Below are 16,163 nucleotides of genomic sequence, written 5' to 3' on the forward strand. Positions count from 1 at the left end.
GGTTTTCTCTACAGTTTGAGAGCTACTATTAAATTTTATATAACAAACCTCACATCAAAACTGGCTTTCTTCTCAGGCACACTAAAGGCAAACAAAAATAACATCTATTTACTGTTTTAAGCATGTGTCTATATCGCAGGGGGGAAATCAGGAAACAAAAACAGTGGTTTCTGAGTTTCAGATTGATTACGTATTCAGAAGCTGTCTTGAGGACATGCCCTAACCTTTACATGTTACTCACCAAAGGGAAATGTCAATTACAAAGACTTTAATCCCCTTTCCTCCCAATGGGAGAGATAGAGCCTATACAGGGAGCTGTTTTCTTTTATAACTCATTTAAATCATCTCTTCTAGATACTTCATGTTTAACACAACAGTGTTAAATTCAGCCTCATCAATTTAATAAAGAGATTATACAATATTTGAAGCATATACAGTTTATTCAGTGGTTTATTGCCAAAAGTGGACAACTACTGATGAACTGTTTGAACATTAGATGCAACAAATTCATATTCATGGTAGCTCATATTTTTTCTTATTCCCAAATTTTCACACATTCTGAGTCTGGCAGAATGTATTTAATAAATTTAAAATTGAATGTATCTATAAGCCTATACTTTACTATGTAGTTTTAGGAATGTATTATGGACTCAAGAGAATTCAGAAGAAGACAATTGGCTAAGCCACAGTTAATGAAAATAATACAAACAATAACTCATTCATGAAGTAGGGTTAACAGAGCAAGTTAACACACGATATTCATAATCAAATGATATTAGCTTTTACTATAAAAATAGATTCAAGAGAATTAGAAGTAAAGAATGAGAATAATTCCCCATCATCACCCTCAACCACTTGAATTTTGTCTGAAGGCCCCAGATGGTCAATATATTTATAGATGAACCCTTAAACTATAAATGAAGTCTTTCCATTACTTAGTATGCCAACTTCAGGATTCTTTGATTATTAATAATAATCTATGCATTTCAGTTACTAAAACCTGGTCAGGACATTGATTTATATTCAAAGCCAAATAGTTTTCTTAAAAATCATGGCTAGAGATAGATGATCATACTGTGTTAAATACATAACATAATTTGTTAAATATATTCAAGCAATTGATGCACATTTAGTTAAAGATTAGGAGAAAGTCATTGCAATTTAGTTATAACTGATTAACGTTCAGAGGGACAAGTTATTACAGATTCTTCTTACATTCAGAAAATTTTACACTAAACAAGTTAAATAGTCAAATAAGATAGATAACCCACCTTTAGAGGAATTTATGTTCAGAGATGATAAGTTATAAGATTCGCAATCAATAAAAATTTCTATTAGCTATTAACTGAATAAAAACCCACCAAGATCAATGAAAGCAGAGACCTTGTTTTTTGTCTTTAAATTCACTGATGAATCACCAGCACCTAGGTCCATGCGGGACACACAGTATAGGTTCAATAAATATTTACAGAATGAATGAATAAATACTAAGCTGTTAAGTAATCAGAGCCTATGTGAACAGCTTTGTAGGAGCTGGATAAAAAAGAGAAAATTCTAAGAAGAGAAAGAAAGACAAAGAAGGAAGAAATAACAAAGAGGTGAGTGAGACGAAAGAATGACAGAAGTCTTTTTGTGTGTTTTACCTACTTGGCAACAGGAGAGTAGAATTAAAGCAACCTAAAGGAAAGCAGATGGCTGGCTCCCTTATTCCGCCAGGCACATGTTGTCCAACATTGGCTCAACTAGCTGTAGGCTCCTCATCAACCATATAATAAACACTGAAAAAGTGACACCAGCATATAAAAGGAAGGAAGTACACACATTCAAACGGAAACCCAATGAGAAATACTCATGCCAAGACTCTCAGGTTGCCAAGAAAGCATAAGATACCTGAGGAAATGAAATAGTTATTAGGGGTAACGTTTTCTTCGCTTTTACCCAGTGAGGCCCCTGAGCATCTCTTCTAACCTCCAAAGTCTTCTCTCCATATTAAGTGTGCCTAACCACTTGGTTACTTCAATTTTACTTAGTCAGGGATCTTAGAGCTGCAGATGAGGAAAGAATGAATAGGTGAGTGCCAGCCCTGGGCCCATTTGCCCACAGATAGAGTCCCCACCTTTTCTTTATCTGCTCTGTGTCTCAGGGGGCTGGCCCCTGCAGGCTGCATTTCCCAGGCTCATCTATCAGCTGGCTTAGGGCTGGTCTCAGCCAACAGGAGGGAGACACTACTAGGAGATGGAGAGACTGAGGAGATGCCAGGCCATTTCTCTTTCTAGAAGCAGCTGTATCTTCTCTGTGTCTATAGCCCCAGCTCTGACTGGGAGCTACTCATCCCTGGGCTCCAGTAAACCATCTTCTCACTCTAGGGTTAGTAGTAGCTTCCCATTGTTGCCAATTTCTGGGTTGTTCCAAGGGTATCTGATTTTGACTTTTGCACTCTAATCAGAAAATATCCTTAGCTTTGCCAATGTTTAAATGCCCTTTAGGGTGACATCTGCTCAGACCTCTGACCTTAGACCACATGTCTCTCCTGAACTGGTCTTATCCGCCTGCCCTATCTGATGTGTCCACATATCTGTGCCAGCTCTTACTCTGGACTGCTCAGACCAAGCTCTGGAACCTGCAGTACTTTGACCGCAGTCTTCCGATTCTCTTCTCAGTGCTTTCTGATCCCATGCCTAGCCCTATTTTACTTTCCTCATCATGGTTTCTGGTCCAGTGTCCCTGTAGCTGCTCACAATTGTAGAGCTGATATATCTGAATGTTGAAATTTGCTGAACTGCAGCATCAAACTTTTCTGCAATAGTAAGCTCTCATTTAAGATTTACCTTGAACAGATTTCCAGACATACATAACATTAATATTTACATATCTATGTCACAAGAAGATTGAAAATAATGCACATTTCCTGGATGATTGGTTATCCTATCCATGTGTTCTCTTTGGTGATGACCAATAAGATACAATGGCAGACAAGAAGATGACTAAAATAATGTCAGATAGTAACTCTGCTCAAAAGGGCATGAAATCTATGATGACCTTGCAATAAAAGAGCTAAATACAGTCAGGTTAGCTTTTCCTATAAATTCTTTTACTATAGGCAAAAAATAACATAATCTCTAAAGTAATGAAATAGTCAATAATAATATCAATAAAACATTTAAGACTCTATTAATTACTTTACGTTATAAACGAACAGTAAATGCGTAACATTACTGACTATTCTGGGCTTACATTTTCTAAGTGCTTAGTTTCAGTGAACTTCAGCACTAATACATGTAAGTGTTACTCTGTTTCCCAGCTTATATTCTCACTGGGAATCTGAAGACTAAGTGGTTTAGCTCAGGATCTGTATCAGTAGATTAATTTCCCACCCAGCCCTATCCCAATTCCCAAATTAATCTTGAATTAGGGAAGGAATAATAAACGAACTCAGCACCGGCCTTGCTTCCCTAATCACCTCGTTCCACCCAAACTGGCTGGATTGTCACACCTTTGCCCTTGGTCTCCATAAGGATGGCGTGTGTACTTATATTCCCAACCAAAACACTCCCAGGCTCTCAGTCTACTCCTCAGCTCTAGCCCCATATTCCAAGCCTCCATCCTAGCATTCTCTCTTGTAGCTGACTCGGCTACCACACAGAAGGTCCTGTGTCGCCTGCCACCTCTCCTCTGGGTTCTCAAGTACCCGGGGCGAGTCTACTGAAAAAGAAAGTTCTTAGACACCAGCTGCCTGACTGGTTCAACCGGCCTCTCTGTCCAGATTCCCAGAGTAACACTTGGACCATTTAGGGCTGATTCTGAGCCTCTCTTAGACAGAGCCTTCAACACAGCAGCGGGTCTGACTGACTACTGCCGGCCGTGAGTCTGGCCCCCAGCACCCAGTCCCACCTTAGAAGATGGTTCTAGTGTCAGGTCCTGACTCTTCCTTTTGTCATGAATTAGGAATAAAGAAATGTCCTTCTCTGACCCCGTAAATTTTTAATTGGCTTCCTTATGATGATTACTTTGACTTTTGATGTCTTTGGTTTGGTGGTTGAGCACATCTCCTCTCTCTGTCCTCCCTCTCCCTCTCCCCCTTCTCTCCCTCTCCTCCCCCTCCCTCTCCCTCTCCTTCCCCCACCGCTAGCAACACAGAACAACTGCAGAAACCAGTAGTAAGGCTCCTGCACTCAGGAGTTTTCTCAGGGTGCTCCGGAGTCTCTGAGAGAAATAAAACTGTGTTTTACAAAAGGGTCACATTTCATGTTCTGCTTAAGTTCCCTATTTATATGCCCCAAGACATAGTTAATCAACTCTTTCTTAGCTTACAATTCACAAAAATGCTTCTAGAGGGCCTCCGTAACCCTACTCTCAGGGGTTGCAGGGTGAAAGCCACCCTCTACCCCAGCAGGATCTCTAAACTCAAGAGTCTGGTAAGGAACAATGCAACTGATCATCATTTCCATATTTCCCTCCAACAGAGCACAGGGAAGATATTAAAACCGATTCCCCCAAACAGCCCTGAATATCCCCTAGTTTCAGAAAGGTGGTTATAATAGGATTTACAAACTATATAATTTGTCTTTATTTGGTTTAAACTAATAACACTGAATTTTCTTACACTTGGCAAGGCAGAGGTAGGTATCATCAGCAAAAAAAGGACCAACATTTAAAATTGTTGTAGGAACTAGATCATTTTCAGTGATTATTTTTTTTTTTTTTGTGAGGAAGATCAGCCCTGTGCTAACATCTGCCAATCCTCCTCTTTTTTTTGCTGAGGAAGACTGGCCCTCGGCTAACATCCATGCCCATCTTCCTCCACCTTATATGGGACGCTGCCACAGCATGGCTTGCCAAGCGGTGCGCACCCAGGATCCGAACCGGCGAACCCTGGGCCGCCGCAGTGGAGCGCACGCACTTAACCGCTTGCTTCACTGGGCCGGCCCCAGTGATTAATTTTTTAAAAAATATTGTAGAACATTTCTGCAGTCTCTTGGCCTGCTGATCATTTTCACCACATATATCTCTTTCCTAATGTCAAGAGGTGGTAAAGCTTTGTATGTAAAAGTCATAACAGTAATAGTAATAATAATGAAAATAATAATAATTTATATGATCCTTACTGGCTGCCATGTACTGTACTAAGCACTTTATGTACATGAACTCTTTACACTCTCAGAAGAACACTGTGCAGTAAGTATGATAGTTCCTTATTCTTAGTTAAGGAAACTGAGTTGCAGAAGGATTAAGAAACTTAACCAAAGTCACCTAGGAAGTGGCAGAACAGAAGTTTAAACCTAACCCATCTTTCATACCATATTGGGTTATATGCATGAAAACGCATACAACTCAATAAATTGCATCTGTGTATGACATCTTTGCCCTCTTAGTGAATACTGAAACAGAGTTAGAATGCCTTCCAATTGTTTCATGAAACAGCATTGACATTAAATGTGGCCTCTGTGCTCTATTTGGGGCACATACTTTTGTTGCTACGAACATTATTGAACAAGAATTTGCTAATAATCTGAGCAGTTGTAACTTCAAAATCTTGATGTACTATTACACAGATCACTATTAACCTTGACATTCAATTTTTAAAATTTTCAACTTCATGGTTACATGAGTAATTTTCTCTCTCAGAGTTATGACAGCATTTGTATGCTCTTCTCTTTTCATTTTGATACTTTGGCACTTTGGAAACACGTGATAAGACAGCTTGTAGCATGATCAATAGATGAGCACACACAGCATTTCTCTCCTCTCCTTGCTCCTTTTCCTGAAGACGTGACATTCTCTTGCAGTTTCTCCTTTATCCCTCCGCACTTGCCTCTATTTTCTTCCAATGAAATTTATTTTTCTTTCCTTTCCTCTTTGAATTTTCTTCCCTCTCTAACATCATGTGAGTTACTTGAAAGCTGCTTGACCTTGGATCTCCTGGATGACCTCTAATCATGGAAATTATGATTATTTGACACTTCCATTTACTTGGATTATAGAGACACACCAGAGTTTATTTTGCAAAATAGTCTTGTCAGTCCCGGCAGAAAACATATCGTTCCATTATAGCTGTGCCATGTGTCTGTAAAGAAAGGTCATTTTACTTTAAATATGTGTTAACACGTAACAGCAAAGGCACTAATTCTAAGGGTATTGCAGAAAGCACAGCTGACCGCTGCTTCTAGCATCTTCAGGATCTGTCTTCCTAGTTGTGACCTCTGTAATACATTTCATAGAGTAATGAACTCTCCCTGTCCTAAGGTCAGGATTCCAACCTATTCACTGCATCATAGATGTAAAACATGTTTACCCTTCTATAACCAATGGTTCCAGTCTAGATGTTAAGTACTTGCTTGCTCTTCTGTGAATTAACTGATCCCTTTTCCTAGACCTTCTGGCTCTATCAGATCCTTCTCCTAAAATTCATGTCTTATGTTGTTGCTATCTACGTCCCAGCATGACAATATTGAAATGGTTGAGGAAAAGGTTCTAGCCATTTTAGTACCCTAGATCTTATCTTTTTATCCTTCAAAGGATTTTTTTGTAAAATGTTAAAATAAATTTTAAAACTCATTGATACTATTCATTAACATGTTATTATAATTCTAAGCAACTGTCTGTATTATAGGCAACATAATTACCAGTGAATTACAAATGCAGACTTTATGACTCCAATCAAACTCTAGGCCACAATCAATTAAAAACAGATTATACACATTACATTAGATGTAAGGAAAAATAAATATGCCACATGATTTGAACTATCAAAATAAAGGAGACGCAACAGTTTCAAATAATTTGTTTTTCTAAAATTTTTATCAACATAACCTAAAGTATTTTCTTGAAAATCATCAGAGAAAAAATTCTTATATTTAATTTTCACATACATATACATCATACTTTCTCTTACTTACTTCATTATTTCATTCTACCTGAAGAACATCTTTTTTTTAAAGTATTACCCAAGAATAAGAGACTGGAAGAGATTCTATTTTTGAGTCGTGAGAACATTAGTTTTTTAGTTTTAAGAGTATCATAATTAAACTCAGAAATATTTAATTTTAGGGATTTTATTTTGTAAGAATTAAATCAAGTGACAAAAAATTAATTCAAAGCAAATTAAAATTTCAACATCATTGTAAAACTGCTTAAGAGAGCAGATCTTAAGAAAAGGTCATGAAGGACTGTTACATCTCAGTTTCCACACTTGGGAAACTCATTTATCACAGAAGTGTTTTCTCTGAGATTTTTGAATGCTTAAGGATTGGGTTACCATGAGAAGCAGCTTTTTAAATATTACGTCTATAGAGTTTGGTTCTACCTAATCCTCACTCCCATCTGTCAGATCTCACTTCTCCGGTGAAGAATGCAGGGATAAGAATGACGTCAGTTGAATCTAGCCCCTCTGACATGGGCAGGCACACATGGAGCGGGGGAAAGGAAGCTGAAACAAAGCAAAAGCACACTCGAGCAAGAGTACTTGGGGTACAGAGAAGGGCATAAGAAAACAAACACAGTATTTTAAATAGAAGATTAAGACCCAATTCAAACAAAGTAACTTGAAGGTGCTACGTAAAAGAAAATGAGGTCATTTAGCAAGAATTTGAGGAGATTTTGTTGTTTTGGGGAGAAGATAACATGGCTGATAGTAACGTTTAAAAGAGGGACGAAAGGACGTTCCCATTAGGAGGCCTATAGAACACATCTGGGCAACAACAATATCCCCTTGCCCCACGCAGCTCTGGCTCCACACAGAGAAAAGGAGGAAGGCAAAGATATAAGAAAGTGATCAGAGAGAAGATATCAAATTATTGAAAACAATAAAAAAATAAAAGGAGTTATGATTCTGAGAAGATTCTTAAACTTTGTCTGGATTTAAAACATGGAGATACATCTTACGGGCAGTCAATTCAACATCAACTTGAAATAACGTTCTTATTGGAATACCCAGTTTTTCTCATCTAATTCAAGCAAGGTTTCACAAAGTCACCAAGGGCCTGGTAAAGCTCTGTAATCAATATATTTTTAGTACCACACTACTCATGGCAGGCATCTTATCAAGGAAATAGAGGCAAAGCAACTTATCCTCTATGACATTTTCTGCTACTTAGTTTGCATCAGGAGAGGCTGACAATTAAACATAAAGGAGGAGACACTCGTGGTGTTAACAATTTAATGAAAACAAAAGGAAATGTTTCATGCACAGCTAAGGTTTGTTGGACTAAATCACCATCTCTCATAGGAAATCTTGAAAAAAGAAATGCATTTAAAACCTAGGTAGAAGAAAATAACTTTTAGAGGGGAAGGTAATAACTTGTGACTTGGGAATTCTATCAAGATCCTTTGTGTGTTCTTTTGGGCTCTAATTCTCTTCTAGTTTTCACCACTAAGCATCCAGTTACTATGACTTTTTTGTGGAAGGAAAGTAAAATAAGCCTGTGTCTTACCGCCTCCACTTCGGCAGGGTCGTACCAGACATTGATGTATGGATGCTGTAAGGCGTCGTCCACGGATATCCTTTTTGCTGGGTCAATCACTAGCATCTTTGACAACAAGTCCCTGGCTTGACTAGCTGAAATGATGAACGAGAAAAAAAGTTCGTAAAATTTTGATGTTGGCCAAGAAATTTGTTGGAGGGAAAGGAAATTAAGAAAACAAGATCAACTAGCACCTTCTTTCCAAACATCAGGTAACTTTACCACGTGATTAGGGAAATGCAAGATGAAACAACAAAATATTTTTTAGAGGTCAGATTTGCAAAGTTAAAGGATGGTATAATATCCACTAATGACAGGTAATTTCATTCCCGTTGGTGGGAGTGTGAATTGATACACATTTTTTAGAGTGCAAATTTGGTAGTATCTATTAAAATTAAAAGGTGAATACCTTATGACCCAGCACTTCCACTTTTAGGTATACAGCCTAGAGAAACAACTGCACATGTTCATGAAAAGCATACAGAAAGGATATTCACTGTAGCATTGGTTACAGAATAAAAAATTTTTACACAGTCTAAATTTCCATCTATAGAACAACAAAATGAGCTATGGTACAACGGCATCATGGAATCGTTTGGCAGTCTAAAAGAAATAAGTGGATCTATATGTACTCACATGGACATGTTGTTCAGTGAAAAAAGAAGTTGCAGAATGATCCATAGATCACGATGCCACTTGTGTAAATCTGCCCCTCAATAAAACAACAAGCATTTCCCCCTCTCTCTATTTACGTATATAAATGCATAGAAAAAGCCTGCAAGATAACCAACAAACTGAAAATAGTAGTTACCTCTGAGGAACGGAGAACATGTACATGTATTGCTCATATAATTAAAAAGAAATTTAAAAGAATAAAGTTTTTAAAAAGGAAGCAGATAAAGTGGGTGTAGACTGCCCCTTTAAAAGCTTTTCTGAGCTGAGAAAAGGGATAAAGCGGTGTCTAGAGGGAGGCAAGGAGGTCAGGGGTGACTTTTTTGAGGATGGAGGAGATGATGAGGGCTTTAGCAGGAGGAGAAGCTTCAAAGATACAGAGGAAGCCATAGATTTAAGAGAAAGAATCCATAAGACTTAGCAACTAAATTGACATGGGGGATCTAGTCCAGTTTATAAAATACTAGATGCCTACTGTGTGCCAGGCACAGTGTGAGGTGCCAGGGATAGAAAAAAAATTATATGGTGATCATTGTAAGTGTATGTAATTACATTGCTAAAGGACACAGTTTTTAATCTCTAAAAATATATAAAATTTTACAAAAGATGTTGTTCCAAACTGATCTGAAAGTTTCATGGTGAAAATATTCAATTTGTTCCAAATATATGATAAAACTTCAAATTAACGAGAACAAATCTAAATTGTTTGCTAAATTAGGAAAAAGGCAATGTGTTTGAGTCCACGGAAATGTACTAGTTTTTATTTATCAATTTTTATGCTTTTTAAGGAAACACAGGTTAATTACAGAAAATTTGGAAATTACATAAAACATAAAATCCAGAAAAACCAACCTTCCTCACCATCTAGAGGCAATCACTCTCATTATCGGTATACTCTCTTCTAGTCTTGTTTATATATTTTTTCATAATTTTTATTATACTACAGTTAAAATGTAACTATCTATTTTTTCACATGTTCCATGATGGTATTTACTTGTGTTGTTACATTTTAATAAATATACTTTTTATATATTTATTTATATTATTTATTTATATACAGTCATGCATTGCTTAACGATGGGGATACATTCTGAGAAATGAATCATTAGGTAATTTCGCCATTGTGTGAACATCGTAGAGTGTACTTACACAAACCTAGATGGTGTAGCCTACTGCATGCCTAGGTAATATGATACCAATCTTATGGGACCATCCTTGTATATGTAGTCCGTCGTTGACCAAAACATTGTTATGTGGCACATGACTGTATTTATAAAAAATCACTAGTCAAATTAGACTGGAAGATTTTTTATTTCTATTAATCATTTTTCTGGGGAATCTCAATTCTAGATATTTGATTTTTGATTTCTGCTACTTTCAAACTGACACTCTGAAGCTCACAAGAATAACAAAAGTACAGAAATATTTATACATTAATTTTCAATATTTAATCTTTCTCATTGCCAGTGACCCCCTAATGGCCCTACGAGGCTATATTTATTTATTTCATTGGTTAAAAGATCTCTTTGATTTGTAACTGATTTTATACCTAGACTCACACACTCCCCTCCCACAGATTCTCTCATCAAACCCATCCATGTTTCTGCTCTTAGAAAGCGTGTGGATTGGGATGGGTTGCTCATCAATATGGGTATGAACTACAGTATTGCCAAATCATCTCACTAAGAAACAATGATCAATACAATTTGTAGGGAACAAAATAAGGCAAACAAAAAAGTTTCAATTCCTAATCTTTCATCCTTTCATTTGCAAGTAAAATTTTTATGATTTTTTTTTTTTTTTTGGTGAGGAAGATTAACCCTGAGCTAACATCTGCTGCCAATCCTACCCTTTTTGCTGAGGAAGATTGGCCCTGGGCTAACATCCATGCTCATCATCCTCTACTTTATATGTGGGACACCTGCCATAGCATAGCTCGATGAGTAGTGTGTGGGTCTGCGCTCGGGATCCGAACCTGCGAACCCCAGGCTGCTAAAGGAAAGTGCACCAATTTAACCACTACGCCACCGGGGCAGCCCCATATGCTCTTTTTTAATAACAGTAGAATAAGTTCTTCCCTTTGATTATTTGTATAATTCTTTATAATTTGCCAATTTTATATTAAAATTATAATTAAATAATTATAAATAGGTAGACTAGTTTATCATTTGCAAACACAAGATACTCATAGAGGTTCAAATTGAATTAAAAAGCCAAAAAATGAACTCAAGAAGGTTGGAATTATATTATGAAGCATGGTATTTTACTTAATAGTTTTTCTACAAGTACTGTCATTATTTCAAATAATTTAATCAGGGCTTTGTCATCTCCATATTGTTACTCTACAAAAGTGTCTTCATATGAAGGGATTACTTTTGCCTGACATGTCAATTAGCACCAGAAAGACATAAATTCTTTCAAATCTCTGCTTAGAGAATTAGCTTTTCTTCAATCTGCATTAGGCAGTGTTGATGTCAAAAGCAGCAGATTTAGTAATAATTTAATCTGTTGACACTCAGAGCCGGTAGGCGCAGCTGAGAGAAGAAACCCAACTGTGCAATAAAAGTGTCATGAACACAGAAACAATGCTGCTCGTTTAAAACACACCACATGAAAGTTGGGGGGAGATAATAAGACCTTGGGAAATGGTAGCACCACATTTTAGTTTCTCTGTCTCATTTAAGTCTGTATTAGCCACAAGTTAAGTCTGTAGCTAATTAACTACCCACCAAACATTTGGGGTAAAATTTTAAAAGCCTGTGTCCTTTTCCTTTTTTGATAATGTATAGACACATTTTAAATAATAGTTATTACATCTATTATTATTTTTATATCTAACAGTTACTGATCACTCACTGTGAGCCAGGTACTGTTCTAAGTGCTTGACAAACTACTTGGTCAATTAATCCTCCTAACAACCCTACAAGGGAGACACTTTCTACCTTCATTTGTTACAGGAGGTACAGAAGGATTAGATAACTTGCCCAGGTTCATACAGATTTTAAGGGAGAGGATTTGAACCCTGGCAGGAGGAAAAATCAAATTTGTTTCAAATTCAGGTTCTCTGGAATGTCCTACATTAAAATAAGTCTAAGAATATTATTTATATTATACTTTATACATTGCCGAATTTATTCCTAGTCTCCAATCCTAGACAAAGCCATTATTATCCTAGTTTTGTGGGTAAAGCAAATAAGATTTGGGGCCAGCCCTGTGACTTAGTGGTTTAAGTGTGCACGCTCTGCTACTGGGCGGCCCGGGTTGGGATCCTGGGTGCACACCGATGCACCGCTTCTCCAGCCATGCTGAGGCTGCGTCCCACATACAGCAACTAGAAGGATGTGCAACTATGACATGCAATTATCTACTGGGGCTTTGGGGAAAAAAGGAGGAGGATTGGCAATAGATGTTAGCTCAGAGCCGGTTTTCCTCGGCAAAAAGAGGAGGATTAGCATGGATGTTAGCTCAGGGCTGATCTCCCTGACAAAACAAAAAAAAAAAAAGAAAATAAGATTTGTTACTGAAGTTCATAATTGCAGACATAGTAGTAGAAAGAATTACTTATTAAAGCATTTATATTGAATATAAAATGTGTAGGTAAAATCTCATTTGTCATTCTAAAACGAAAAAATGGTGGTTAAGCATTCCATAAAATACAAATAAAAGAAAACTCAAACACCTGCATCTCCAAGATTTTACAACAAAACTTGTGTTGAAAATATTTTCCAGGTAATAAAAAGAACTGGAACAATAATTTCAGTATATACTACATTGGTCTTTTAGAGTTACACTGCAAAGTAATTTTAAGTTTCTAAATAAGCCCCATGAAATAGTTAACCCACACCACCATCACACACTTTATTACTATCCTTCCCTCTGAATATCCAGACAATTCTGAAATCCTTGGCCACTCCCTCTTTATAAGAAAGATCTTTTAAAGATAGCTTTCCTTAAATTGAGGTAGTTCAAGTTAAAGAGAGGTGTCTCTACCGTTCACCTGTTTAGCCCGTTACCCACACAGTGGTTCTGAAGTTGTCCCTGATGGGCATACCTTTGAGTTTATTGTGCTCGGAGTCTGCTGGGAAGAGGGAATCTGGAAACAGCTTGGGGAAGGTGAGTCCTGCATACTTGGGCCGATTCTCCACGTAGTTTCTTACTGTGGGTTGCAATTTCTTCATGAATTCCGGACATGGTGTTCCTAGTTGTTCAATTACCTTGTTCCACTGATCAATATCTGAGAATTGAATAGTTAAGGGCAAAAGGAAGTGCAGGCCACTAGCTCTTGCCTTTCACTAGTTGAGAGACTAACTGCTTGTCAGAATCCTGAGCAGTCATCTGGAGTTTTAATAAGCAACAAAGGACAAAAATATAAAATCACTATTGTTAGGCAATGAATCCTCTTGGAATTTTAAATTCACTTTTGGTACATATACACTTTTGGGGAACTAGCATTATGTAACCAAATAGGATATCATGAAACAGTCTCTGGGTTATAAAGATGAAAAGGTATTTAAATAACACAAGAAGGATTTCTTATATTGAGATAAACTTCTATATAACATGAATAGAAGAGAAAAAATATAATGACACATAATCATATTTTTATCATGACATTACCTCAATCACTTATTTTGTAAAAATGACAAATACACAAATATTTTATAAGATTCATTTACATTTTTCTTAAATTTCTTTTAAGGTTTTTTCTTCTTTTCTTTACCAAATAGGAAATTTCATCATTTGTTAATGTTTTCTACTCATATGCATTATACATGGGATCAATATAAAATTTGATAATGAAATAACTCATTAATTCTTCACCAAAGGCTTAAAAAATTGCTATTTATCAAAGTAGTCACAGTTTCATACTGATTGTTCTTACTTCTGATAGTAGCACCCTGCATCCTAAATATTGGTTTCAATGAGATATGAGGATGAACATACGATGTCCAATTTAAGACAACAGATTTCCATCCAAGTGCATATGTTTCAAGAATACATTAAGCATGGGGAATGCTACCAAAAACATTACCTCTCTATGAAAATTAATACCTCCCCCAAAACTAGGAGGTCTTTGACAGACATACCCACTGATTGAGATTTTCTTTTTCACCTATCATTAATATTTGATATATCAGAGGCTTGAGAATGATAAATACCACCCATGAAAACTCTGAAGAACCAACTGGAAGAAGCTAATTTCCAACAGATTTCCTTGCCATGTGTCATTGAATGAGAGAGGCCTCAGAATTTTTAAATCCAATATCACAGGAGGAGTTCTATCCTATGTTGTTTATGTCTCCAATGCTATTCTTTCATGTTAAGTTAATTAATTCATTTCTGCTAATGTAATTTGAGATAGTTCAGGGACCTTACCATAATATTACTTAATCGAGATTTGTAAAATCTTTACCCCTAGCTATTCAATAGGGTTGGACTAAAAAAGATCGGCAGTCCTGACAAAAGACAAAATTAACTGTATTCAACAAAAATAAATATATAAGCAAACAAGGCAGACAGGAGATTAAACAAAGATAAAATCAAGCTAATTTGCAAATCCTCTTCTACCTCCCTTATAATCTGGCTAAATAAAATTTAAATTATTACATATCCTCTCAGTTACCAGGATAAAAAATATATGATTGTGTAACATCAAGAAATAAAGTGACGATGGGAAAAACTGAAGAATATTCCTTTAAAAACAGTATGGATAATTAAATAAGAACATGTTTCAATAAAAGTTCATCTAAGTTACTATGTCCATGAGAATACAGTAGTAAGTCAGAATCATTACAAATAAAGAAACCTAAAAAATTACAAAAGGTTAGAGTTAAAAGTTACTCTTAATCAAAAACTTATGTTAGTACTATGGATATAGGTAAGCTATAACTACTTAGACATTTAAATAGAAAACATTAGTACAGCTAAATAAATCTCAGTGCTTACACCGTAAATTCTGAGAAGAGGTCTTCTCTCTAACATAGTTAGGTTATCATGCCCTACTAGGCCATCATTTAATCATTGGTCAGACTTCCTTAGAATTCTAAAGACTTGATGTCAAACTAAAAATAAGGGCAAAGAAGCTGCCAGATTTTCTGTAAAGGAATCATTTCACGATGTTGGCAAAATACTCCTAACACACTAATATATTCTAGTTACATTTAGCTAGACTTATAAAGTTACTCAGTAAAAAATTAATTGCTTTTAAAGTAGCATTCCCCCAAAAAATTCCATGGTATTTTTACAGTAAAGTTGAAGGAGAGTCAAATATTCTGGAATTTGTTAAACAAGAACAGCTAAAATGTTTCTTTTTTTTTTTTTTTACAAGTTATAAAGTCTACAGAAGCACACAGTGTACTTTCCTACTTTAGATGGCTTTTTAGATGAAACACTATTGTGGTCCTTGTAATGGTTTACAAAAAGAAGGGAGGCAAGAATCTTTATTATCGACAATGAAACAGTTGGATGTTTTAATTGCAAATATGTGGTACAGTCATCTTTAAAAGTGGGTGCCTTTATTTTAACCAATCCATTTCAGATTCTTTCTTCCCGTAAACATGAATAGTTAGATTTAAGTGGTAAGTGCTTGTTTTCCAGATATTCACAGGATTGCAACATGAACGCTATGTCCAACTATCCTTAGTTAACCACATGATTTTTCTTTATAATCATAATTAAACAAAAATAAAGCAATACTGAAAATCATATCTCCTAGCTCCAAGTCCAGTGCTTGTTCCAAAGACTCCAGTAAGGAAAATAGCAAGTTTGGAACTGATGTGGTCGAAATTGCTTTAATTTGGCCAAGTAATTGATGGTATATTTGTCACAAGCAATTCCCCTTAAAGAATGTCTCTGAAACTGCTTCCCTAGTCTCTCAGGTCAACATATTCACAAAAAACAATTAATTTTATTAATATTTTAAATAGAAAATAAGGTGATATAATTTTAAAAGAAAAACTTTTTAAATCATCAGATTTCCACAATGATTATATTTTTAAAAAACACACAAAATATTAGATTTTTATTATTATA

At 36.0% G+C, this 16,163-nt stretch overlaps 1 protein-coding gene across 1 annotated transcript in view; it reads right to left on the reverse strand.

Annotated features, from left to right (window-relative positions):
- Positions 1-16,163, reverse strand: part of MAPK10 (mitogen-activated protein kinase 10) — a 308,625-nt gene that overhangs the window by 34,101 nt on the left and 258,361 nt on the right. Inside the window, exons 10-11 of the mRNA XM_004430916.3 lie at positions 13,183-13,365; positions 8,430-8,554 (exon numbers count right to left, since the gene is read on the reverse strand). Of these exons, the coding sequence (XP_004430973.1) occupies positions 8,430-8,554; positions 13,183-13,365 (308 nt within the window). The remainder of the gene's footprint in view (positions 1-8,429; positions 8,555-13,182; positions 13,366-16,163) is intronic.

Source organism: Ceratotherium simum, chromosome 8 (assembly GCF_057802395.1).
Source record: "Ceratotherium simum simum isolate JZ-2026a chromosome 8, ASM5780239v1, whole genome shotgun sequence".
NCBI classification, from domain to species: domain Eukaryota; kingdom Metazoa; phylum Chordata; class Mammalia; order Perissodactyla; family Rhinocerotidae; genus Ceratotherium; species Ceratotherium simum.